The sequence below is a fragment of the Syngnathoides biaculeatus genome, chromosome 19, assembly GCF_019802595.1.
Source record: "Syngnathoides biaculeatus isolate LvHL_M chromosome 19, ASM1980259v1, whole genome shotgun sequence".
In the NCBI taxonomy this organism is placed as follows: Eukaryota; Metazoa; Chordata; class Actinopteri; order Syngnathiformes; family Syngnathidae; genus Syngnathoides; species Syngnathoides biaculeatus.
Window position 1 is genome coordinate 15,588,848 of NC_084658.1, and position 25,349 is coordinate 15,614,196.

At 45.7% G+C, this 25,349-nt stretch overlaps 2 protein-coding genes and 1 long non-coding RNA gene across 4 annotated transcripts; 2 read left to right on the forward strand and 1 right to left on the reverse strand.

The window, feature by feature from the left end:
- Positions 1 to 37: 37 nt before the first annotated feature.
- Positions 38 to 17,246, forward strand: tmem108 (transmembrane protein 108). Of its 2 annotated transcripts, XM_061805921.1 has the most exons (6): positions 38 to 521; positions 1,392 to 1,714; positions 13,414 to 13,497; positions 15,325 to 15,842; positions 15,937 to 16,088; positions 16,827 to 17,246. In XM_061805921.1, the coding sequence occupies exons 4-6, from the start codon at positions 15,392 to 15,394 to the stop codon at positions 16,941 to 16,943; spliced, it is 720 nt and encodes a 239-aa protein (XP_061661905.1). In that variant the 5' UTR covers positions 38 to 521; positions 1,392 to 1,714; positions 13,414 to 13,497; positions 15,325 to 15,391; the 3' UTR covers positions 16,944 to 17,246. The 2 variants fall into 2 exon arrangements, with proteins under 2 accessions (XP_061661905.1, XP_061661906.1); XM_061805922.1 differs by lacking the exons at positions 38 to 521; positions 1,392 to 1,714 and adding an exon at positions 3,086 to 3,226.
- Positions 15,702 to 19,755, reverse strand: LOC133493010 (uncharacterized). Its single transcript, XR_009792819.1, has 3 exons — positions 18,665 to 19,755; positions 18,160 to 18,251; positions 15,702 to 15,840 (listed from the first exon to the last, which is right to left on the reverse strand). It is a non-coding gene; the product is annotated as an uncharacterized LOC133493010 (long non-coding RNA).
- Positions 19,756 to 19,832: 77 nt separating this feature from the next.
- On the forward strand, positions 19,833 to 24,852 carry lipib (lipase, member Ib). The gene is made up of 10 exons (XM_061805919.1): positions 19,833 to 20,065; positions 20,428 to 20,816; positions 20,972 to 21,080; positions 21,559 to 21,660; positions 22,015 to 22,104; positions 22,182 to 22,349; positions 22,629 to 22,718; positions 22,806 to 22,914; positions 24,054 to 24,227; positions 24,718 to 24,852. The coding sequence occupies exons 1-10, from the start codon at positions 20,011 to 20,013 to the stop codon at positions 24,800 to 24,802; spliced, it is 1,371 nt and encodes a 456-aa protein (XP_061661903.1). The 5' UTR covers positions 19,833 to 20,010; the 3' UTR covers positions 24,803 to 24,852.
- The last annotated feature ends 497 nt before the right edge of the window (positions 24,853 to 25,349 follow it).

Below are 25,349 nucleotides of genomic sequence, written 5' to 3' on the forward strand. Positions count from 1 at the left end.
TGGGTGCAGACACTGTGGCAAGGCGGCAGGGGGCGCTACATATTGACACCTGCGCTGGCATGTTACAGTATGAGGATGGCTTGCGGTTTATTTTTATTTATTTTTTTTTTTTGTAGGCAAATGGATTCATCATTGGGTGAGACACTTCTCATTATCTCACTGATTAAATTGTCTTTTGGTCGTGTTCATCCATATTTAAAGGCGACTGTTTGTCTCACTGCAGTAAACGCCAGATTGTGTTTACATGCTGACTGGTGGGGAAGTAACAAAATGTATATCAATACACAATGCTGAACTATTTTTTTTAATATATTGTTCTGATTACTTTATACATTTGAAAATGCATGTCTGTACTTTCTACTCTTTATGTAGCCCAAATGAGCTTCTTGCGTTTCTTTTAGCCTCTGCATGTTACCCAAAAGTTTCAAAGTTAATAACTGCACTTGAGCTTTTCAGGTTTAAGGGCTGTGAACCAAGTCGGCATTAATGATGATGAGCGCAACGGATGTCAGAGAAGCAAGGTATTCATTTTCCGTGGCCTTGAGTTGTTTAATCTTACCGGCTGAAAAGATTGATTTTCATCGAGGATGTGGATTTGCCCGTCTATCATTTTCATTCTAGAATGAATTTTTATCTGGGCCTTCTAAAAGTAGTATTAATTAATTGCAAACGTGTCATCTGGTGTGAAGAAATATGTAGTCCAATAACAAACTAACAACCACTATAATTACTTAGCTACACTATTCAAATTTTCATACATTTAGCCGTACAATATCACCCTAAATGACTTAACTCAACAAAAGTACTTGAAACATGCTGACAAAGATTTGAAAAGAAATTAAGTGGTATCTTGACTTGTTTTAACATTTTTGCAAGCCAAAATTTTCGTTTAAAAAAAAAAAAAGCTTCAAATCCACGATTGCTTGACTCAAGTAGTGGTGAAAAAAAATGGAGCAATTACGGTGCTATGATGACCTCACAAATATGAGCAAGTTGCACTTTCAAACGTAACCGGCAAGGAGCTGCTGTAGTCCACCACTCACACCCAAGTGCTCACAAGGAGTCTTAACGGGCCAACCCGTGTCCAGCTGCTGTCATCAGGCCACGCACACTTTGTAATGGCCCAAATCCAACACAAATACTACAGTTATTACACTTTATGGATCCAGTTTTTTTTAGTACATTGTTGTATACGGGATAGTGCAATTTTCATTTATTTATCTTTTGAAGCTGTCATTTGCTTTTTGGGGGGAGGGGGGGCTTGAGCCAGCTGCGCTGGGACCAGGATCCCGTCCGCAGCCGCCGCAGCACCGCCGACTGCAGCATCCCCCTCTCTACCCCCCCCCGCTCGCTCTCATTAACATTCCCTCCCCGTATACGCGCGCCTCTAGGTCCTCCCTCCCTCACGCTCAGTGGGTGGCACCGCCGCGACCAAGCCTCGACGGCCCGGAGGCGGAGAGAGATCTGCGTCACATCCACGGAGCACAGCTGCCACGCTGGGGAGAGTGGGGCTCCGACCGGGGGTCCTCAGTCAGCTGGCACCGCCTTGCGCATCGCATCAGGACGCGGGAGCGTCGCTCGTTCTGCCGCGACCCTTCCGACGCACCCGGCCCCGGACCATGTGCGCATCGACGCGGTGAAGTGTGACTCGCCGCCCGGCGGTGCGCCCTTGCGATCGGGGCTCGGATACGCCGACGTTACCACGCCGTCATTGGTGAGTGGCGCGCTCTTTATTTACTGCCGCTCGTGTCGACTTGTACGCGACTGCGTTATTTTTGACAGCTTAGCCGACAATGTCGTCCGTGGCCAGTGTGACATTCAGCGGAATATTTGCGACAAATCCCAACAAGTTCGCTCAATGCACTTTTGGTGTGGATCGGTGAGGGGCGGCCGTCTGCCTTTACCAGACAAGCAGACAGTAATAAAGACAGAAGATTGGGGGGGGGGGGTGGAAAGGATGGCAGGAAAAATACACATCTGAGCAGTGTCATGGAACACTGTACACTGTACTGACAGCGCAAGTGTAGTATTTCTACGAATATGACGAATTCTGTCGGAGCAAGAGTACGTTTCGTAACGGGTAGGTTAGTTTTAAGTCCTCCAAACATTAAGTCAAGTCACTTATTTTAGATTAAAAAAAAAACACCTCCAAACTAAAATGACACAAAATGTGGACACGCTTCGACCAAGTACTTGAACAGTGTTTAATAGTTCACACTTTCTGCCATTTGTCGAACAGGGAGAACCGTTAAAACACAAAAACAAAATGAGAAGACTTGCAAGGAGCTTCTGTAGGCCACAGCTCACGGCTAGACGCTCACACGCAGATGAGCCGTCAAAGTTTGGCGCAAGCTCCGGATGTCACTCGATAGGCCACGCCTCCTAGGGTCACACGTCAATACCGTGCTGCACTATTTATTCCTTTACACTCTCTTAATTGTTTTTGTTTAGTAATTTGTTGTTTTTATAAACAGTAAACCAAAAAGAATGATACTACACAGAACAAGTAAATGGATTTCCAAGCTTGTCCGGGCCAAATGAGTGAAACTTGTAGTAATAATACTGCGTAACAGGTATGGAATTGGCTCCAGCGGTTGCTCCGTTTTGATTTGATGTTGTTTGCACTGAACGTGGCATCGCAGAGGGTTTTGGGGCTGGGGTTCCACCTTCGGGCACACTCGCTTACTTCGCCCTCCAGCATATGTTTCTCAACAGCAAGAGAGAGCTGTCAATCTTTTCAGGGTTTCAAGTGCAGGAGGAGTCAGGCAACAAAGCAGATAATAGATGTGACTCAGTTAAGACCAAACGGAGAGCAGCAAATAGTCCATTGTCGTATTTTGTTAGTCCCGAGTCAACCTGCTGGTCAGGCCTCGCCATTGTGACCGGAATGTTTGCTTGCCCCCCGCCTCCCTCACCTCTACCCTCCTTTTGTTCTGCTGGACAATCCCTCTCGTACTACCTCCACCCCCACCAGCGGGGGGGGGGGGGGGGTGGGGGGGGGGGGTCAGCAGGGGGGAATGACATCTGGAGCGGACATCGTCCTCGGGGGCGAGCTGCCGTGCTGGGGTGGCTCGTGAACAAAACGTAGGTAGCTAATGAGGACATGCCTTCTCGTTTGCATTCATTTGTTTGCATTATTCAAATAAGGCAGCCATCGTGGGACACTTTTCGGCTGTCTTCCATTGCGAATGTACCTAAAAGGGCCAACTAGACTCGCCCAGAAACTGTAAGTTGTGATTTCACTTCCAAATCCTTAAATATTTTACATTTCAGCGTCAACTGGCGTAACCATGCCGGTCAAAGCTGAACTATCAAGCCCGAATGTAGATTTATCAATACTGTATCGATAATATCCGTTTTCCAGTGGCACGTATAATTACTGTCCTTACTAATAACACATTTTAAAGTAAGAATGTGGAAAAACAACGAAGACTTAGTTTTTAGTTGTTTGTCCAATGTAATCCAAATGGTTTGGAGGCTTTTTATCCCTACCAATCTTTCATTGGAGAGCAACAATATCTTTAAGATGATTTATTTTTTGTCCCATTTGTTAAATATCGTGCAACCTTTTTAAACAAAAGGCAACAAAAATCCCTTGAGGAAATCTAATCGGTAAAATACGTTAAAATCAAATTTATAAAATTTTGAATGGAAAGTATGTCCAAAGTCTCCCGTGATCAGTCAATCTAATTTCCTTGTTAGGATGAACTAACAGCGGCATTAAACTCTTATCGCCGAGGTCCGGAAAAGTCTGAAAACGCCCGGAAACTCTGTTTTCCCATCCCGCCTGGACAGAACCGATCACAGGAAACGGTGCAGGGAAAGGAAAAAAATAAAAACCGCTGCTGGGAAAGTATTAGGGAATGTGCCTCAGAAAGGTTTTAATAGGCAACTTAGCCCCCATATGACTGGTAGCGAATGGTACACCGTGAGGTGGAATGCAGCCCCCCACCAACCCCCGCCCGGCCACCGGGACCCCTTGTGCAAGTGCTCAGGATGGACTTTGTGCCCTTCTCCCGGCTGACAAAATAGGAGGGCAAAAACGGATCCGAGCGGGATCTCGCAGGGGTAGCAAAGCAGACGCGTTGGCGTTTTCTTTTCCGCTCGTTTGAGCTCGAAGATTTTCCAAATGAATATCAGGAACCGGTCGAGGAATTCACCTCATCCTTCCGTCAAATCTTGAGGAAAACAAATTCATTCGTGTTCCTGTTGTTGTTGTTGTTGTTGTTCACTGCATCACTTTGCGCCGATGCAAGTTGACTGTAACAGTGAATTGCTGCAATTTATACAGAATTCCACTAGAAGTCAAACACTGATTAAATACGCATGCAATATAGATGTGACTAAAAAGGTTTATGATTTGAGTTATGTATTTTAAGCTCTGGGGTCAGCCGTGTCGTAAATAAACGTCATCAAATTACTCCAAGGAAAGTAGTCATTTTTTTCCCAATCTAATCATCTCCAAGCTATTTACTTTCAATAAATGACATTAAAATGTTTTAGGATTGTAGTTTAGTGCATGTTAAGGGTTCTGACGATGAATATAGGCAATCATAAAAAAAAAAATTACCATTATGGACTGTATGTACGGAAGCGTATTGCTGCCACACCAAAAAAAAAAAAAAAAAGCTCGTCACCACATTATTGCGGGATATATTTCACTTTATAATGTGGTTAATTACACATTATAATGTGAATCATTTCATGTTATAACATGTCATGTTTTCATGTTATTCATTTCACATAACATGATATGCTCCACGTTATGACGTAGAAAATAAGAACTAAATAAATTCCACCCCTCTTCACCCCCCCCCCCCCCCCCGCCCACCCCAAAAAGGCAATTACTTCCGGTTCGGAGCATATCATCATAGAGCACATCATGTTATAACGTGAAACATACCGCATTATGAAATGAATTACATAATTACTTGAAATGATTCACATTATAACGTGTAATTACCCACATTATAACGTGATATGTTGTAGCGACTTTTTTTATTTTTTTTTTTTTTTTGGGTGTGGCAGCAATATGTTTCCATATGTAATTCGGGCCTGTAGTAAACCAATGTGGACCTGACTGAGTACGATTGCAGGATGTTGACTAGGCATTAAGAGGTATTGTTATAATAGGTTGACCCTCAAAATAGAAGTTGACGCCATTAGACGAGGAAGTGCACTGGTAACCAATAACTCTCCGTGATGGTGATTACGCAAGGGGGGCGCAAAGGGCAGGGGGGGCACCGTCAGATAAGAGGCGAGGGCGACCGTCCGAGCGCGAGGGGCCGACGTGATTACCGGTGGGGAATTCCTGGCATTCCTGGGCTGCAGCCGTGCCACTCCGATGTGCACCCCCGCCGGCTGACGCGCACCCCCAGATGCCACCGGGGGGAAACGGGACCCGCTGGGTTCATCTAATCCGCTGCGACTGTCTTTTAGAAGACGATTCCATTTTTTTTTTTTTTCCTTTTCTCTCCGGAGAGCATTTGAGTACAGTAAACTATAGAAAATATTCAATAGATTCTTGCCGCCGCCCCCCTCCAAACCACGCAGATGTGCACATTTATCCTCCCACCAATAGCAAGTCCGAATATATTATTCACACTCCAATTATACAAGAAAGCAGGGCAAGTTTTCCCCACCAGTCACAGAGATTTGCAATTTTTACAGTGCAACATATTTTTTCGTTGATAAGCTAACATTAGCCACCGAGTAGAAGTGTGTTTACGTTAAATTCAATCCAAGGAAACTTCTATTAAAGAACAAAATAGTGTGTAGTAAAGTGTTACAGAAGAGTAGGAGCCAATTTCCGATAAAGTGGTGACTTTATTTACAAACTTTGTTCATCAATAAACTGTGTGGACTAGCCGCAGTCACTGCGTGTGTTAGCATCAAAGCTGCTCTGGAGAAAGTTGAATTAGTGACGTAAAAAAGTGTCAAATAACAGCAATCATAAAGGCTGAGCGCTTATTTGGGGGAAATTCCGATTCGATTTTCTTCTTTGTTATCAGCATAACATAAAACTGATTGTAGGGTACAAAATGGAACATAGGGTGCTATTGAATTGAGTGCGGGGGTAAATTCTGAAAATGAAGCCTTCATTTTTGTAGTACATTTTAAGTTCCGGGGAAATTTACTGACGCAAAAAGATGCTGCTGCTCAGTTAGTTCTGAGAGGTCCGGCAACCTTTGGTGGGGGGTCTGCAGTTCTGAGCCTCGTCGTGCTTCCAACTTCAAGTGTTCGAGAGGGTCCGTGAGATGTGGTCCTTCCAAGACACTTTGGGCCCGGCTGCCGGCTCGTCTTTAAGCGCCACAGATGAGTGCCTCTAATGGGATTATAAGAGGACCTGCTGGCTGTGCAGCGTACTGTGTGTGCACGTTTAGGGGGGGGGGGCACGCATGTTACCCCCGCAGACCCCCCAGGTTCGATTTTGAGGTGAGAGTGCAGGCCTCCTCATCATGACTGCAGCCTCACCTATGAGGATTAACATCAACCTCCGGTGGCCTGAGGGGCGGAGTGGTTGCATTCCATTCCCCCCCCCCCCCCAAAAAAAAAAAATAAAAGCCCCTTTCTTGTTTCCTTGGCAACTTGTTCCGTGCGGATAGTCCTTGTTAGAGCTTTGATGGATTCCCAAAGCGTTCCAATCAAAGGTTGTCTCGGCGGCGCCGCACGCTTTCCGATTGAGGGCCGACCGCCCCCACGCTCGGGAGCTCCCGTCCGTGTCGCCGCCGAGCCCGGGTGGAGGCTACCGAAAAAAAGCGGCGTCATAAATTGTCATCTTTTTCCCCACCTGCTCTTCCGACGGCACCCTTCACTCGATAGTTCAACTTTTCTCGGTGGGCAGATTTCACACGTGTAGCCGCCCCTAATATTAGCTTGTCAACGGTATCAATCAAGGCTCGTTTTTCAGCAAATTTTGGCACCTATTCTTCATTCTTTTACACTTTTTTTGTTTTATAATTCAAATTTCTCAGGGACCTATTTGACACTAACGCATGCGCGCGCTCAGCTAACCCTGTTAATGTTATTTTACGCTCGGAAAAGATGCTTCGTTTTCAAACAAAGACGCCGCCCTTTGTTGAAACCCTGTAGTCCACCACTTTATTTAAAAATCAATAATTAAAATTTCTCTAGGGCAAGTTTCGCGCTAACGCACACAAACAACAACAACCTCCACCGGTGCACTGATGTTATTTTATCTACAGCAAGGATGCAAATCAAGGCTTCATTTTGTAAATATTGCCACCCACCCTTCATTAATTCATATTTAATTTATTTGTGTACAATTTGTATGGATTGTGTATATTTCGTCATTTTTTTGGGGGGCGGGGGGGTATCCGTAGTTAAAGTTTCAACACGCTAGCTCACATAGAAGCGAGAAATCGTTATAATAGTACAACGTTTGGTCTCCCGGCAATGAATCGGCGGATTTAGATAAACTCGCGGTGCGTTTCGGATTCCTGGAATTTAGAAATCTCAATTTCAGCCGCCAATTAGAGAGCACTTGCGCTTAAATACGGATTTGAAATAATCCGCCGATCGCGGAGTCGCGCAAGTCCCAGCCCGAAGGGTTGGGAAAGAATGTCGGGGTTAATCGTGGGACAGCGACCTCGGGGATGCGGGCGTGATGCTGCGTCGCCATGGCGACAGAGGCGTCATCCGATGCGCGCAGAGGAGACGGGGGGGGGGGGGGCGTCTGCTGGGCTGACGGGGAACGGACGTGGGGAGATTTTCCGTCGTGGGGTCCGTCATGTCATTCCCCACCATGTGCCAGTCTCATAGTCATTCTTTTTTTTCCATGTAGACTTTTTTTGTGTGTGTACTTTTATCCCACAGTGTGTGTATAAATGATACTGTATCAAAAACTAGCGAAGGACTACGGGGGTGGTCTACGTCATGGTGGTCTACCGTATCTTGTATTGGGTTGCGCGGGTGTACCTAATGAAGTGGTGCGTTCTCTCATTCCCCCGCCCGACTGCTGCAGCTTAAAATAAATGAATGAGGAAAAATTGCTGGTGCACTATTTTTTTTTTTTTTAAATTATAATCTGACCTCCTCCAGGGCATCTTTGCCATCTTTTACTAATAATAGCTCATCTTTGCGTCCCTCGCGGGTCTCGAGCGCTTGACATTTAACGGCGATGTTGTTTGGCGGACGGGGCCGGCGCTTTTGGCCCCCCTCCCCCGACCTTGGTTTTGTCCCGGTGTTTAGCCCGCCGGGCAGCGACGGGAAGTGGACGCCGGCTCTCCGGAGGCAGAGTTTTGTTTCGAAGATGCTACATGACAAAGACTGGCTATGCAGACTGGCGATCATCTGGTAAAGCGTTGGCCTCACAGTTCTGAGGACTCGGGTTCAATCCCGGGCCCCGCTTGTGTGAAGTTTGCATGTTCTCCCCGTGCCTGTGTGGCTTTTCTCCGGGTAGGCAGTCCGGTTTCCTCCCACATCCCAAAAACGTCCAAGATGAATTGGACACTCTAAATTTCCCCTAGGTGGGATTGTGATTGTGAGTGCGGCTGTTTATCTCTACGTGCCCTGCGATTGGCTGGCGACCAGTTCGGGGTTTGCCCCAGCCTCCTCCCTCGTGAGGATAAGCGGCAAAGGAAATGAACGGATGGATGGCTACGTAGACGACGTAACGGCCACAAAGTAGAAATCAGATGGCCCAAGCGCGGAAGAGGTCCGCCATTTTGATTTGAAGAAGCCATTTTAGGTTCATGTTAGTCATTCCTGGGTGGGTGTCCCTTGGTGGGGGGGCTTCAAAGCCGCATGAAAGTGGATTGAATGTTTTGAAAATTCAGCCCCCCGAAGCTTGTCTCACTTGGGAGCATGAAAGTTGGTGGGCGTATTTATCATAAGATGTACAAAAAAAAAAAAAAAGTCTCCAGAACGCACGGCCCAAAAGACACATGTGCCATTTTTTTCCTTCGTTACCAAATTTAAAGGAGCTTATAAAACGAAATCACAAACGATTTTCATTTGGGATTTTTTTTTTTTTTTTTATGTCATTAATGTGGGTGGAGCACGACAGCAAAGTTTCGTAATTGTCCCGAGACGTCCGATAAACATCAAAACATTTCGACCCCGCGAGCTATTTGCTAATTAGCGTGCTTAGAAGCGAAGGAATCGGCGAGGGACGGCGGCGGCGATGAAGACGATAGCGACGGATCGCGGCGAACTTTCCTCGTGACGACGGCGGCGGCGATGAAGACGATAGCGGCGGATCGCGGCGAACTTTCCTTTCCTTTTCGGCGAGGAGGGTTTGAGTGCCGCGCGAGCGCCGCTGATCCTCTTGCATCAATCGCACCGGCGCCGCTGGCTTAGCCGCAGTTAAGTCGGCGGTTAGTCAAAGCCAGGCCACGCGTCTTCTCGTTGCTTCCGTGAGGGATCAAAATCCGTCAACGGGGGCCTCGGTGGCTCGATGTTTTCTCTTTTTCCCGACGTTAGCGGCAGTTTGCGTCGTTGCGGTCGGATCGTCGCAGGCTCCCTCGGTCGCCGATGAATGTTTATTATGCAAATGGGGAAGGTCGTTAGCCCTAATTGGATCAGAAACCAATCTTATTTTTTTTTTCCCTCGCTAGCGCTTGTTTTTAATTCTTGCACCACTTTTATGGAAAATTATTCACACCAATAGTGGTACAAAATAATAATGATTGGACCAAAAAAAAAGAAAAAATTGGCAAAAGTAGTAGATGAAAAGTACTGGACATTGAGATGAAAGTAGGGGCAAAAATATGTACCAAAAACTATAAAGATGAGTTTTTTTAAATTCTTTAATTTTAAAGGCAATGAAAAGTATAAGCTGTATCGGTCCTAAGAATTCTACAGGAATATGATATTGGGAAATAATGTAAAAATATAAATAAAAATATTGAAAAAAAGCATGAAATAAAACAAATGTGAGGAAAAACAACAGTTCTAGATGAAAAATACTACAATATAGGATCAAATATTTAATACTAAAAAATATCAGCACAGAAAGGCAAAAACCATCAGATGAAAATGACAAAAGTAGGAGATGAAAAATACAAACATTTAGAAATATGTACCAGAAAACTATAAAAATGTTACCTAAGGATAATTTTATATATATATATATTTTAAAGGTGATGAAAAGTATAATTAATATCCGTCCTAAAAATTCAACCGGAATATGATATTAGGAAGTGATGTAAAATATAAATGGAAAAAAATACAGAAAACAAAAAGTACAACAAATATGAAGAAAAACTACAATTCTAGATGAAAAATACTACAATATACGATCAAATTTTTAATACTAAAAAATATCAGCACAGAAAGGCAAAAGCATCAGATGAAAATATTGTAAAATAAACCGAGACGAAAAGAGAACCCTCTGTCCTCATTTTCCACTGACGCTGATCCTCACTTTTGGCGGGCTGGTGACCATCCCCGCGTGTACGGAAACGAGGTACAATGATACCCCCCCCCCCCCCCCCCCCCCCCCTTCTTCCCATTTTCCCCGGGCCTCGCGTTCCGGCAATTGTAAACCTCGGCGTCGCCTCAAATGGGGAACGAATGCGCGTCCACGAAGGAGCTTCCTGCCCTCGCCGGCCGTGTGAAGACGGTCGAAGCGCCGCTAGCGACGTCGCCACTTCCTGACCTCGTAACTGCCGTGCGCGAGGATCGAGTCTTTTAACAGGAAACTGCAAATTCCACACGGCCTGTCCTCGCCTCTTTGCAACATTACTGCCATTGTTCACCGACAAGAATTCCCGAGTGCTTATCGACGGTGTTTACTTTATTTTACTTTTAGATCAGTGGTTGGATGTAAAAAAAAACAACAAAAAGTACAAACTGTAACCGCAGTGCGAAGCTCTTTCAGCTACCCGATTTCCTTTGTTGTGACTTGTTGTTTGGGTGAAACTTAACAGAAAACAAATTTTATAACGTCTGCTAGCTTAATGCTAACACGGAATGGGAAACTGTCAAGAGTTGCGTTAATTTAGCGGTTCTTCTAAACCTTTAACTAGCTTATATTTGAGTACAAATGGTATCAACAAATGCAGACAGCCAATATGTTAATGCTCAAACGCATATATTCTTTATCTTCTGTGACGAAAAACACCTGAAATCATCCACACTGCCGTACTTGAGCAGTAAAAAAAACAAAAATCAAAGTATGTGTGTATATGTATTTACGTAAACAGTCTATTATATGTTGGGGCAGCACGGTGTACTAGTGGATAGCACGTGTGCTTTACAGTCAACAGGTTCTGGGTTTGAACCTTGAATAACAGGAATGAAAATGTTCCACTTCCATTGGCCCCCTGTTGTTGTCGGAGTTGGCATCGGCGCAGCTGAGGTTTGGCAAATTGTGGCTTTTGTCGCCATGGTAACACAGCATGTCACTTACCTGAGCGTGGTGGCCTTTTTCTTTTTTTTTTTTTCTTTTTAATTATTATTATTATTGTCGTCTTGTACACTACAAGCGCGGATTTTGCACCCCTGTCATTTCTGCGGCTTAGGAACATATTGGAAACGGTTGCCGTGGAGACCAGTCACAGTCGCAGCGGGGAAGGCGGTGTAGTTTGCGCCGAGCGGGACGGGAATAGACCAATTGGAAGTCAGCATTTCAAAGAGGGACCAAAACGGGAAGTTGGAGGTAACAATGGCGCCCGTCTCGGGGCGACGCGTTGTCCTTTTTCTCATTTATGACTAAAAATACAACTCGAGTCTTTTCAAGGGTACAACTTTTGTTAAAAAAAAAATTAAAAATTCAATTTTGATCAAAAACTGTGACTATATATATATAGGTTTGAGTTTTTGTCTTTTGTCGCAATGTTCTTTTTCTTTATATTGTAATTACTATTATTGTCAGAATTTATTTTTTGCTGTCAAAGTGGTAATTCATTTTTACATTTTTTTAAATGTATCCGCATAAGAATTCAACGTTGTTAATGGGGAAAAATGTTGACTTTCTTGTAAGATGATGGTGGTATGTTAATCTTAAAAAAAAAAAAAAAAGTACATTGAAAATAAATATATAAAATGTAATACATGTGAAATATATATTTTGTCATAAAAGTTGTATTCCCAGCCGGTATTAGTACTAAGTTCAGTATTTTATTAAATGTCGCATTAGACCGAGCAAGAGCTGTCCCGAATACTTTGAGCGGAAATCAATCCATTAATCATTTCAAGAGTCTTTAATTGATGGACGCGGATCTGATAGGCTGCCGCGGGTGTGCCTAATGAAGTGTCCGGTGAGCCGTTACATAAGAGTGGAGGTGTGATGATGATGATGATGATGATGATGATGGGGGGGAGGGGGGGGGCGGATGTTCTCTTAAATGCAAAACACGCGCACACTCAGTGACTCAGCATTAAATCATCCTGTGTCACGAGAGCCTGAAATGAATAAAACGGAACACAAATGTCAGAGTCAAAATTAAAAAATAGTCGATTAAAAACCCCCCCAAAAAATTATTATTTTTTTTTTTTAAATCTGACAATCGTTTCATTTATAAGACTTTGGAAGTATAATGGATGAAATATATTCAAAATATTAAGAAACCATGATTAGACTTCTCAAATAAATAAACATGCAATACAGATGTCTGTAAAAATGTATTTGAAACACTAGGGGATTTTTTTTGTCATTTTTTTATTTAGTAAAAAAAATATTTTTACAAAAATACTGAAATAAATACATCAATTTAAAAACCAAATTATTCCATGAAAATATTTTCCCTCTTTGTCATCATTTTAAAATAAAAAAGCAAAACACTGGAACGTAAAGGAATCCTTTATCTGCTCACTGAGCTGAAGTCTTGAGATTTGCTGACTTCTGATTATTAATGATGCCTTCATTCAATTTTTTTTTTAATGCATTTAAAAAAAAAAAAAGTTGTTGACCGCCAGCCTCATGAAGCCGAATAACGTAAGCGCATTATAATACTGACTAAGACTTTCAGCTCAAATTCCACAAATACTCGCTCGCACTCAATTTTCACGAGTCGCGGTTGCCGGGGCGACAGCTGACGCCGGATGCGGTGTCGGTTGCCGTGCAGTTTTCTTCTTCTTCTTCTACTTCTCCTTAAAGCTCACCAATAACCTCCTAAAACGTCCGTACGATGACAAGAAGCCACGTCTAACAAAAGCTTTTGTCACTTGCAAAAAATAATAATAATATGTTAGCTTGTGTGTGTGTGACCAACTGCTTGTATTGTTTTCTCCTCTTTTAAAATATTTTGCCATAATACAACAAGAATCTGGGAAGGGAAATATGGGAACATACACAAATATTGAACGAAAAATGTTCATATTTTGACAATAATGTTCAAATATTTTACAAAAATACTAAATGTATTTTTTTGAATGGAATATTTCTACTTAATATTTATTAGAATGCATGATTGGAAACCCCCCCCCCCCCCCCCCGGTCTTTCCTAGAGAACCATGAGCACTGTGGAGGAGGACCCGGACCACATGATACCATGAAGACGAGCCTGCGGGTCCTGCGCTGCCGGCTGCTGAGTGAGTGGGGGCCGCCGGGGGGGGGGGGTCGACCCGACCCGGGATGCGGCGAATCATTAGGTACACTTGTCCCCACCTAATCAAGAATTGGCAAAAAATTACACAATTATTGAAGAGGGGGGGGGGGGGCATTGCAAAGTTTAAAAAATATTTTTTGAAATATTACGAAAAATACATACTAGTATTTTAGACAAGAAAAATGAACAAAAATACTAAAACTATTTTTTTTGTATTATTTCCAGTTCAAGGTTCAAAACAATAATTCTTATTTAGACTATTTTGAGTTAATACGTATTGATCTATCAAAAAGGTTCGACGCGATTTAAGAGCAAAATCAGATAACGCAGAAGAATATATTTTTGTGATTTAAAAAAAAAAAAAAAAGAGCAGGATGTACTTGTATTACTTTGTCATCCTGTGATATTATCGCGGTCGCGATTTCACATTTGCGACTTTTTTCGTCCCGCCTTTAACGGCTTTAATTTGAGCGCCCCGTGTCCGGAATCCATCCCGCTTCCTGTTTAGCATTCCCGTTTCCTGTTTGCCGAAGTCCAAGAAGCCGTCGCGACATCATCGGCAAAATAACGCACGGGAGGTTTTATTCTTTCTTTTCGGGGCCGTTTTCTTTAAAACCGCCGAGCAACAATTAGCGGGGCATTCAAACAGGAAGTTGTTATCTTTATCGGCGCGCTCACATCTGCGGGGTCCTCGCGAGCTCGCCGCCCAAGCGGGACCGACCTGGCGCTCCACAGGATGCACCCGCGTGCAAATATTTGGCCTCTGCGTCAACACGGCAACGAGGACGCGCGTCTTCACTTCCGCGCCTGTAGAGGGCGCCGGATTCCAATGGGGAAGATGGTAGAAAAGCGGGAAATATTTCATCGTGAAATAATTTTCGCGGCAGCCTTTTTGTCCCTCTCGGCATTGAGCCATCTTCAAGCCGCTTATTGCGATTATTTGTGATACGCTAATTTATAAGCATAAATAAATGCTCCAGCCGTTATCTTCCTCCCGGCGCAACGGCGGCTAACGGGAATCAGCGTGCGCAAAAACGGCGTTCGTGACGTTAACCGGGGAGAGAAGAGAAGAGCGAGCGCTCGTCACACGCGGTGAGTTGCGACAATCTCGGGCCGTGCTGGTTTCTTAACGACACCACTTTGTTAGCTTGAGGGGTTGAAAATACTCCCTCGAGGGTTTGTTTTTACACGCCGTCACTCAATGCCTCATTGTCAAGATCGTGCTCCTTTATTTGCACTTTTGTACAGTGGGGGGGGGGAATGCTTTGCTGCCATCTTGTGGCATGTATGGGCAAGTGTAATCCTTTTTTGAGGGGGGGGGCATCAATTACTCATGATCATTTTTAGATTAAAAAAAAAAAGAGAGAGAAACTACTCCACAGTATATAAAATAGTTAACATTCAAAGAAGCCTTCCAGGATTTTCATATTCTCGCTCTAGTTAACGAGTTTATCGCTACCCGTGACGACCATAATATTTGTAGTTTCAATTTTTGAAATCCCTTCTATTTTAGTGCCGACTGTCAATAAACAAACTAACAGACAAAAATTTCAAAGAGGAAGCGCCAAACGCGCTCAATTAAAAGCGGAGCCGCGTTACGAACGCAGATTGCCGAGGCCCGACGTGAGCAATTACGAGCAGGCGCGCGACGCGAGGTAAAAACTCCACAATGTGCTCCAGGTCACGATAGCTCGCACGGCGGAATGTGTCAAATAATTCTGGTAAATTGATTAAAAAGAAATGAATAATAAAAGGGGAAATTCGTGAAGGTTTCAAAAAAGAATCTTGACTGATTTTAATTTTTGCGCAGGTGTTTTCGCCTTCCTCGCACTGGCGTCATCGGCGCAGGAGCTTCATCTGGGCCGGGCCCTGTCGCCATGGCGACCGGCAGCACCGGCAGCCCGGCCCCGGACTGGCACCGGGAAGGGTCCAGCGGCGGGGAATGGTCGCACAACGCGAGCGCGGCCGACGTCGCCGACCGGCCGGCAGCGACGGGGGCATCCCCGGAGAACCGAACCTTCGCCGGCCTCCCTCCTACAGAGACCGCCGGGACGGTCACGCTGCCGCCCGGCCGCCCGAACGCCACGGACAGCGACCTCGCCGAGGCGCGGTCGGCGACCGCCGCCCCGGACCGCCGTGGTTCCGCTCAGTATACGGCGTGGACGGACGACGGGCGGGTGCCCCCCGCCACGCACGACCCCCGGGGGGCCAACGGCAGCTCCGGTCCCGCCCCGGACTCGACGCCGTCGTCCCGAGTCGCCGTCTGCCTGAGCCGCATGGACGTCGTGTGGATCGTGTTGGCCGTCGGCGTGCCCGTGTCCACGTGCTGTAAGTAGAAAAGTCCACGGTTGGAAAGAACTGAGTTGAAGTGAGTGGAGGATTAATACCCGAAAGGGACGCGTCTCCCGCTGTCGTTCGCTAGCCGTGCTGCTGACGGTGTGCTGCATGCGGCGCAGGAAGAAGTCGTCGGGCCAGGAGAGCAACCTCAGCTACTGGAACAACGCCATCACCATGGACTACTTCAGCCGCCACGCCGTGGAGCTGCCCCGCGAGATTCACACGCTAGAGAGCGAGGTAGGAACGAACGAACGAACGAACGAACGAACGGCGATCAATGCGGGCCTCGGCCTCGGCCGCGTCAATATCGGCCGTCATTTGCGTCAACTTTTCCACATCGCGCTCACGTTGACTCATTCGGACTACTTGGAACAGCTTCAAAAAGGGTGACGGAAAGCCTACTTCATAACATCCGAGCTGCTTATCCTCACAAGCTTCAGCTGAACACCTCGAACCGGTCGTCAGTCAGTCGCGCGACGGACATCAACATTGTCGCCGAGCGGGATTCGATCCCACGCTGCCCGCACCCAAGTCGGCCGTGTGTACCGCTACACCATATCTCGGAACGCCCCTTTGAAACACTAAACCCATATTTAATATCATCCTACTCAGGCATGAGTTTTGAACCTATTCGAGCCTAATTAAGCAGTTCGTTCGTTTGCGAAGGTTGTGTCGCATGCATGCGGCGGCTTTGTTGTTCTTTTTTTGTCAGTGTTTCATCGCCCTCTAGTGGTCCCTTGCGATGACATTTTTCATATATATTAGGAGGGGAAAAATAGTCTATTTTTCAAATAGGATTACATAAAATCTTACTTGGGGAAAAAAAAGAAATTTTTTTTTTTGTTTTAGTGATGTACTTTACACTCATTACACTTTACACTCATTACAAATGTTTTTTTTTTTTTTTTTTAAATGTCTGGTTTCGTATGAAAACATGACCAAAAAAAAAAAAGAACCGTTCAATTCCCTCCCCAGGAGCACGACAGTTGCCTGCCACCAAACGGCGAGTACGGCGCGGGCAGCGTGGTGCTGGTCAACCCCTTCTGCCAGGAGAGCCTCTTCATCAACAGAGACAAAGCCGCCGCCACCTAGTGACCTCTGACCTCCACTTTATACAACAAACTGCGCGTGTGACGTGGAGATGGGGGAGGGGGCTCGCCTATTTTTTCTGATGTACATTTTCTACACACAAAAATGTATTCATTGTGATCATTTTTAATGTCTTTCTAAATACACGCGTCTGGTTTGGTTTCATGACTGGAAAAAAAATGCTTTTGTTCTATTAAAAGAAAAAGATTTATTATATATAGCCTGTTCAACTTGAATAGACCGTATGGATGCATACATACGTCAACATAAATGGGGGGGGGGGCATCTCAATAAATTTGAAAGTGAACGTAAAGTAAGTAAACAAGTTCAACTCCAGAGGTGGATAAAATATGGAGATTGTTTCTTATCAGCCGCTTGTAGTAAATCTATATTTTGCCACCTTTGCTTTCGGAGTAGAACTATGGAAATAACATTTTATACACACACACACATTTTATATACATATATAAATATATATAAAATGTATGTGTGTATTGGGGGGGGGGGGGTTGAGTGACAGCCATTTCCAGGCAAAATACAACTTCTGAGTATTTCTGCGTACGTACGTTATGTCCCATGTTTATATTGTTCCGCCTTCTTTAATCATTTGGGGGGGGGGGCGACTTTGATGCAATCCTTTTGAATCAGAACTTTCCTCCTAATCAAGTTGTCATTTTTATCCTTGTGGCGAAAGTCACAAAAATGAAATAAACAAGCAGTGCAGTAATATTCACCGTGGCTAATGTATTATTTTTGACTTGGTCATCTAATAGGAGGGAAAAGAGACGACTTCAAAGTTGGCTTTGAAGTTATCATTACCGGGTCAGAGGTCATCAGCTTTTCTGGACTGGCGGTTTAAGAAAAGTCCTCGCGCGTTCTACTGAGAAAGCCCGCATGTTTTGGGGACACGGGAGGAAGCCGTTGTACCCGGAAAAACCCACGCGGGCACGGGGAGAACGTGCAAACTCCGCACGGCCGGGATTTAAACCCGCAACTAGCAATTGCAAGGCAGATGTGCGAACTCACCAAGTACAGAAACTTGGAAAAATCTACTTGAGTACGATAACGAAGTCAAGTCAAGGCCCGTTTAGCGCGTCCGCAACGTATAAAATGTAAAATTCAGAGGCGGAAAGAAACTGCTGTCGTTTTGCCCTCCCATACATTCAAAACACAAGAAAAAAAAATGTAACGTGATCTTCAGCGCTTGCTTTGTTCTTACCTGCTGTGCAGAAAACGGGAGGCGACCGACCGACTGACTTCAACTTGACGAACCGCTTCCAGCTTTTTGTTGCCACGCGCGCTTGACCTTCTCTGCCAAATGGACGCAGAAAACAAGAGAATTAATAAGAATAAAAACAAAATCTTCAAACAAATCACATGAAAGAAGTGCCATCAAATTCAAATGCTCACGACTGATGACCCAACTAAATTTGACTTTGTTCTTCTCATAAACAGTTTTCCTCCTCCAGAAAATGAAAAAAAGATTACGTTGGGTTTTTTTTGTAGTTGTTGTGTTGCAGTACACAAAAATCCACATTTGTGCTTCTAATTTTTAGTGATTAAATTAGTCTGTTAGTTGGTTACTTTCTCTGTCTGCAATAGTTAAACAATACTCATACTTGTATAAATACTGAATTCTGCCTTTTGACGGGAAAACAAGAAATGTCCGTCTCCTCTTGTGCATGACTTGAAATAAATATCGACGGCAACAAAAGTGAACACACCCCTAAGCCAAACTCTCCACACGGTGGCCGATTTTCAAGCACCGACCGCCTCGAAGCCCCTTTCGGGCGTCACATTTTCCAGCCGACGACCTCGAAGGACACGACGGCCCTCAATCTGCGCGTCTGCTTTGTGTTTACGTCTGCCGGCGCCGCCGTTATCAATCCTGTGCTGACAAATGTTCCCGATCAGAGCTCAGACAGATTTATTTATTTATTTATTTTTGGGTGTTGCTTTAAATCTGCTGCGCTCTCGTCTCGGCCAAGTCACGTGACTGACCCGGGGGCGTGGCTTCCGCCAATAAGCTCGTTAAGCGGAACACGGCGACCCGCCAGCGACCTTTCACCTGACGTCAGTCACGTGATCAGGAAGACTCTTATTACAAATGCTTGATAGAAAAAAAAAAAAAATTCATATACTAGTACGCGCTCTGCCGTCACTAATGCAACAATTCAGCACTTTGTGAGGATAAGCGGCTAAGAAAATGGATGGATGGAAGAACAACTATATTTTGTCATGTTTTTCCTTTGCAATTATAGGACAGCTTACTAGTGAGGTAACTTCATTGCAGTACTCGTGTCCCTCGTAAAATGTTAACTAGTAGACATTCTTAACGAAGTTGTCAACTAGTCCAGCTTTGCCTCAATTTACTAGTAAGGACAAGGAGCGTACTAGTGTAGACCTTAAGATGGACACGTATATTGAAAAAGAGCTCAGTAAGCAAACGCATGCAAAAGTATCAAAAAATATGAAGTTAACCCAACAACAAAATCTGACGGGAGCGTTCGAGTAACGTTCGGAAGCCTCTGAAGAATTCCCAGCGAGGCAAATTACATACTAGCGTCTGCGGCATCTGGCGGCGCCGTTTGCTGCCGACGGCGGCTATTAATAGCGCGCTTTGGACCCGCTGATCAGCGCCGGCGACAAAACGGGAACCGCGCGCCGACATACGTGGACGGGCAATAAATCCTAAAATCGGATTTGTTGCATTCATTTGACTGTTGGAATATTAAATATCATGGAGACGGGGATTAGCGCCAATCTACGAGGGAGGCCGACAGCTGTCTACTGATGCCGCAAGACGGCGGCAAAGCCCGACAAACGAAGCTCCTCAACTCACTTTAACGCACACCACGTACAGGACTTCAATTTTATTTCCGTTTTCCCACCGTTGTCACTCGTGCAGCCACGACGACGCGCTTTGATCGACCTTCACTGCGGAAGCGTGCTCCAAGCTCGCCGGCTGTCGGAAATTGATTGGCTCCCCTTGCCCGGGGTGCCCGCCCCCTCCCCCGGACTCCTCCCGCCGAGCTCAAATCCCGGGAGCCTCCCCGGCGCGTTCGGAAGCATGCTGGCCTGCGCTCGCTTGTCCGCGCTGGGACTCCTGCTGGCGCTCTGCCGAGGTGAGGACATTTCATCGGGTTCGACTTTTAAACTACCTAAAAAAAAAAAAAAAAAAGAAAAATGCTAACATATTGAAGACGACGACGACGACGACTTATTTCAAAACCGATTTGGACTAAGAGCAGAACACTTTTGCTACTTGACACGCACGCGCACGCAGTTTTCAGTCGTTGTCCCGCCTCCTCTTTTTTTTTTTTTTTTTGTTTTTAAATAGCAGCTTGATCCAATTGAGGCAAGTGGCCCACAACTCGTTCCAGCGCGCGTCCCATTGAACCGACGCGTCAGACCGACTCTGACCGCTTAAAACCACCTCAGAATATTTGCGCCGGCGCCGGAACAAAGTTTACCTTTTCCGTTTCAGGCCGCGGGGAGGACGGCGGCGACTCGTGCGACAACTTCACCGACCTGGACCTGTCTCACTGCTTCCTGGGCACCAGCCTGTACGTGCGCCTGCTGCTGTACACCCGCGCCAACCCGGCGTGCGGACGCGAGCTGCACCACCGGCGCTTCCCGTCCGAGCCGCTCTTCAACCTGTCCCGGCCCACCGCCTTCGTCGTCCACGGCTACCGGCCCACCGGAGCCCCGCCGGTGTGGATCGACCGGCTGGTGCGGCTGCTGGCCGAGGGGCGGGACCTCAACGTGGTGGTGGTGGACTGGAACCGCGGGGCCGCCAACCTCAACTACCTCGCCGCCGTGGCCTACACCAGGGAGGCGGCCCACAACCTGACGGCCTTCATCAGGGCCATGCAGGTGCCGCTTCCTCACGTAATCCCTCAGAAGTCACCAAAAACGCTCCGGGGCGGTTTTTGCAAACTTATTTTGCCAGTTAAAAACTATTTCTATCATAGCCGTAAATATGAATCAATGCACGCACCTGCTAACATGAGGCCTGAACGCGTCCTCAGGACGAAGGCGCCTCGCTGGGCTCCGTGCACCTCATCGGCGTCAGTCTGGGGGCGCACCTCGCCGGCTTTGTGGGCGCCAACCTGAAGGGAAAGATCGGACGCATCACAGGTAACGCTGACCACTCCAAACCCGAACATGGCGAAAACCCGTTCGGAAGTGAAAATGCATTATATGGAGAGATCGTGTGAAACATTTCAAGTTATCGTAATTTGTACGTGTAAAAGTACACACATTGAAACACGAGATACTTACAAGGAAAGACTTTAACGCTAGCGCCGCCGCGCATGCTAACGCTGCCGCGCTAACAGGCCCAGACAGGTAAAAGTCACTTCCTCGCCACATATATTCCACCGCTCTCACTCTCACCTTTTCCGCTTGAGTGCCCCCTTGTGGCAGTTATAAAAAAAAATGCACAAATTAGCCCCATCAACGCATAAACCGCAGGGTTGAAAGTGTGTGAAAAAAAATCGCAGCGCATAGGTCGGAAAATTACGGTAGTTTTACCCCTCCCGTACACGTTAAGCTCAGCCGCCACTCAAAGCGGACTCATTCAGATCCGCGTCTACGTCGACGTTTGCGCTTTCAGGTTTGGACCCCGCCGGGCCTCTCTTCACCAGCGCCACGCCGGACGAGAGGCTGGACCCGTCGGACGCCATCTTCGTGGACGTGCTCCACACCGACATGGATTGTGAGTAGGAACGCACGTCACGAGCTAACGCGCTATAATGCTAATGAGATGACAATACAGCAATAATAACCGTTTGTCATTTTACTATTTATAATTCATGATTAACTCATACAGAAAACCTTTGTTTTATTTATGTTTTTTTTTTTTTTTAACAAAGGGCAGATCCGAATTTATAGATAAAACTAAATATAGTTTTCATATTTCTCTTAATCGTGGATTTACACTGCTCACAGGTTTGGAACATACGGAAAAAACGTGACGTAAACTGACCAAATATAAGTGGGAAACTATAATATTCTATTCAAAAAAATATCCCAGGATTCTTGATGATGTAAATGCATGCATGTATTGCAGCGTTTGGCCTGCGGGGGGCTCACGGTCACATCGACTTCTACGCCAATGGGGGGGCCGACCAGCCCGGCTGCCCCAAAACCATATTTGCCGGTAAGCGCGCACATGCACGCACGCACGCACAAATGATGTGTTCCTGAAATCAGCATAACACCCCCCATCCACAACAGGAAAGTCTTACTTCGTGTGCGACCACCAGCGTTCCATGTTGCTGTACTTGTGCGCGCTCAACCGCACTTGCAGCCTGACGGCGTACCCGTGCGCGTCCTACGCCGACTTCCTGGACGGGCGCTGCCTGCAGTGCGAGGCCTTCAAGCCGGCTTCCTGCCCGCAGCTCGGTGAGGCCCTTCGCAAGTGGGGGGGGGGGGGGTTCCCCCCCCAATCAGTGCGTTGTGCGGATTCCAAAGAACACAATGTCATCTAATGCAATGCACTTCCACTTAATTGGTTCCAAAATGATGATTATTATTGTATTTGTTAAAAATAACGCATCACTGGTCCTCTATCAGGCACAACAAATTACAGTGGATGACAGCCCAGTCAAGATTTGGCTATTTAATGAGTAGCTACATTGACACTGACTTTTGTTTGACTGGAACTTCACCTCTGACCTGCAGGCTATGACATCATCCAGTGGCGGGAAAGTCTCTTGCGGCTGGGACAGACCAAAGTTTTCTTCAGTACGACGGCCTCGCAGCCCTACAAGAGTGAGTCGGCCTATATTTTAGGTTCAGAAAGAATAGGATTAACGTCTTAACTGGTAAACATACACATCGTGTGTGTGTGTGTTCCAGAGCTGAACTACAAGGTGGACATGGTGACGTGGAACCAGTACCTCCGGTGGGGGGTGGTCTACATCCGCCTGCACAGCGGCAGGAACGTCACTGAAGTCCGCGTGGACCAGTGAGTCAGTCTCCTTGGAAAAAATGCGCTTGCAATCATTTCTTTCGCGTTGCTAATCCTACCGCAAGTTCATCAAATGTATCGGAGTAAGGAACAATATCTAATCGGTACCCACCGAAAATTTGCCTGGTTACGGTTTTGGCGCGCAGGCCAAAGAACAAATAAAAGTAATGATTTGAACTATGCTGAACTGAGGAGCGGCGCTACTTTTCGACAGATCAGAGTCACATCTAATACAAAAATATTTTGTGACCATCTTGTGGCATCTGCAGTATCAGCAATTATAACCACGACGTTATTTAAAAGTACCGTAATTTCTGGCCTACAGAGCGCACCGTATTATAAGCCTCACCCACATTTGTAAAGGAAATACATACATACATAAGCCGCACCTGTGTAAAAGCCGCAAGTGCCCGCGTTGAGACACGAGATATTAAGACAGAAAGACTTTTCAAAGTTTTAATACCTTAGCTTAACGTAGCAACAACACGGTAGCACGAACAGGGCTGGTAAAGAAAAAAACCAAAATCCAAAAACATACCGGTAAAAAACAAAAAACACAGCCACGGAGCTACACAGGAACAACATGGTAGCACAGCACTAACAGGGCCGGTAAAAATAAATAAATACATCGCTAAGATGCGGCGCTAACAGGGACGGTTTATTAAAAAAAAAAAAAAAACCATACTGGTAAAACCCACTGAGACACGGCAGTAACACAGCGGCAACATGCTAGCAGAGCGCTAACAGAGCCGGTAAAAGTCACTTCCTCGGCACATATATTCCACCGTTCTCACTCTTACCGTTTCCGCTCGAGTGTCCCCTCGCGGGCCGTTAGAAAAAATGCACAAATAAGCCTGTGAAAAAAGTTGCGACTTATAGGGCAGAAATTACGGTCGTTGAAATTTCGATCAGAGGCCCATTTCTGAAAATCTGTCCCGGCGAGCATTAACGCACCAACCCCGTGATACTAGTTGCATTGATTTATCTCCTTTTAAAAAATTTCTTATTGATTTACCTGATCTCATCGTTGGTTCATTTGCAGGAACAAAATACAACACATACTTGAAATGTGTACGTCTTAATCATAAACTATATTGATATACTTACCGACGCCACCCTTCCGTTCCCCCGACCAGCAAGCTTCTGCGCTTCGAGCAGTTCACGTCGACGCGTCTTCTGGCCCAGTTCGACGAGGACCTGCCGCACGTGCACAAGATCTCGCTGCGCATCAACACGGGCAACGTGATCGGGCCTCGCTACAAGATCAGAGTGCTGCAAATACGCCTGACGCCGCTCGAGCGCCCGGAAAGGTCAGCCCGGAGCCACCGCAACTACCATCTCGCTAAAGTTCGAAAAAAAAAAAAAAAAAAAAAAAATCGTCACGCACGATTTGACCATAAAACCTAAATATAAATGAAACAAAACATTTAGCTAAGACGTACCAAAATAAAAGCTGAAGGTCTTTTTTTTTTTGGGGGGGGGGGGTCAAATTGACATATAGAATCCATCTGGTGATATCGATTCACATAATTATGATATACATTAACTACTTGAAATAACATGAGCAGAAATTTTAACAAGTACTTTCAGTTTATATTGTCTTTTAATTTGATACTTGCAGTTTTTAGTTCCACCCATAACATTGAAATTCAACATAAATATTGGATTTAACCATTCGACGAATAAACAAAAAAGCAAATAAGCAACCTAAAAAAAAACAACAAAAAAAAAAACATCCCGTCCAAGCTGGACGACGTGGACGTACGCGGTACCACTCACGCGTTTCCTGTTCCCGCCCAGGCCGCCGATGTGCCGCTTTGACATCATCATGGAGGAGAACACGGAGGTGGCGTTCCGCCCGTTGTCGTGCGACTCTCGCCCCTAACCTAAGGGGCGCGGTGGCCATCTCGGAGAGGACTGCAACCCAGATGCACAACCACTTCATGGCAAAACAGGAAGTGCATTTGTCATGCGGACAAAACGAACTTTGAAGATGTTTTACCTCGTAGGCGTTCACCGAGTTTGAAACGCGTTCGCTGCCATTGACGGCTACAGACGTCAAACAAGCGCATGAACTGCGAGGGCCGGCAGTGAACGAGCTTTAGGTTGCCTTTGGGAATTCAATCGTCCAGGTCGAGCTAATCCGCAGAAATTGAGTTAACCCGACTCTCAGAATAACCGCAACACTTCCAACTTTAAACTCAGTGGTTCATTCCACTGGCCAGATTTGGGAAAAAATTGAAAATAAACCCACACGAAATTCAGCTCCTACCTAACCCAACATTTCTATTTTTTTTTTTTTTTAACAAATTCAAACCATTTCCACTTTGAGCTGTTCAACTCACGTTTTTTTAAATTCAAGTTCGATATTAAGGTTTAATTTGCACATTTCGCTTTGGTAAACCAATAATTCTTCGAGGTCAACTTGCCGT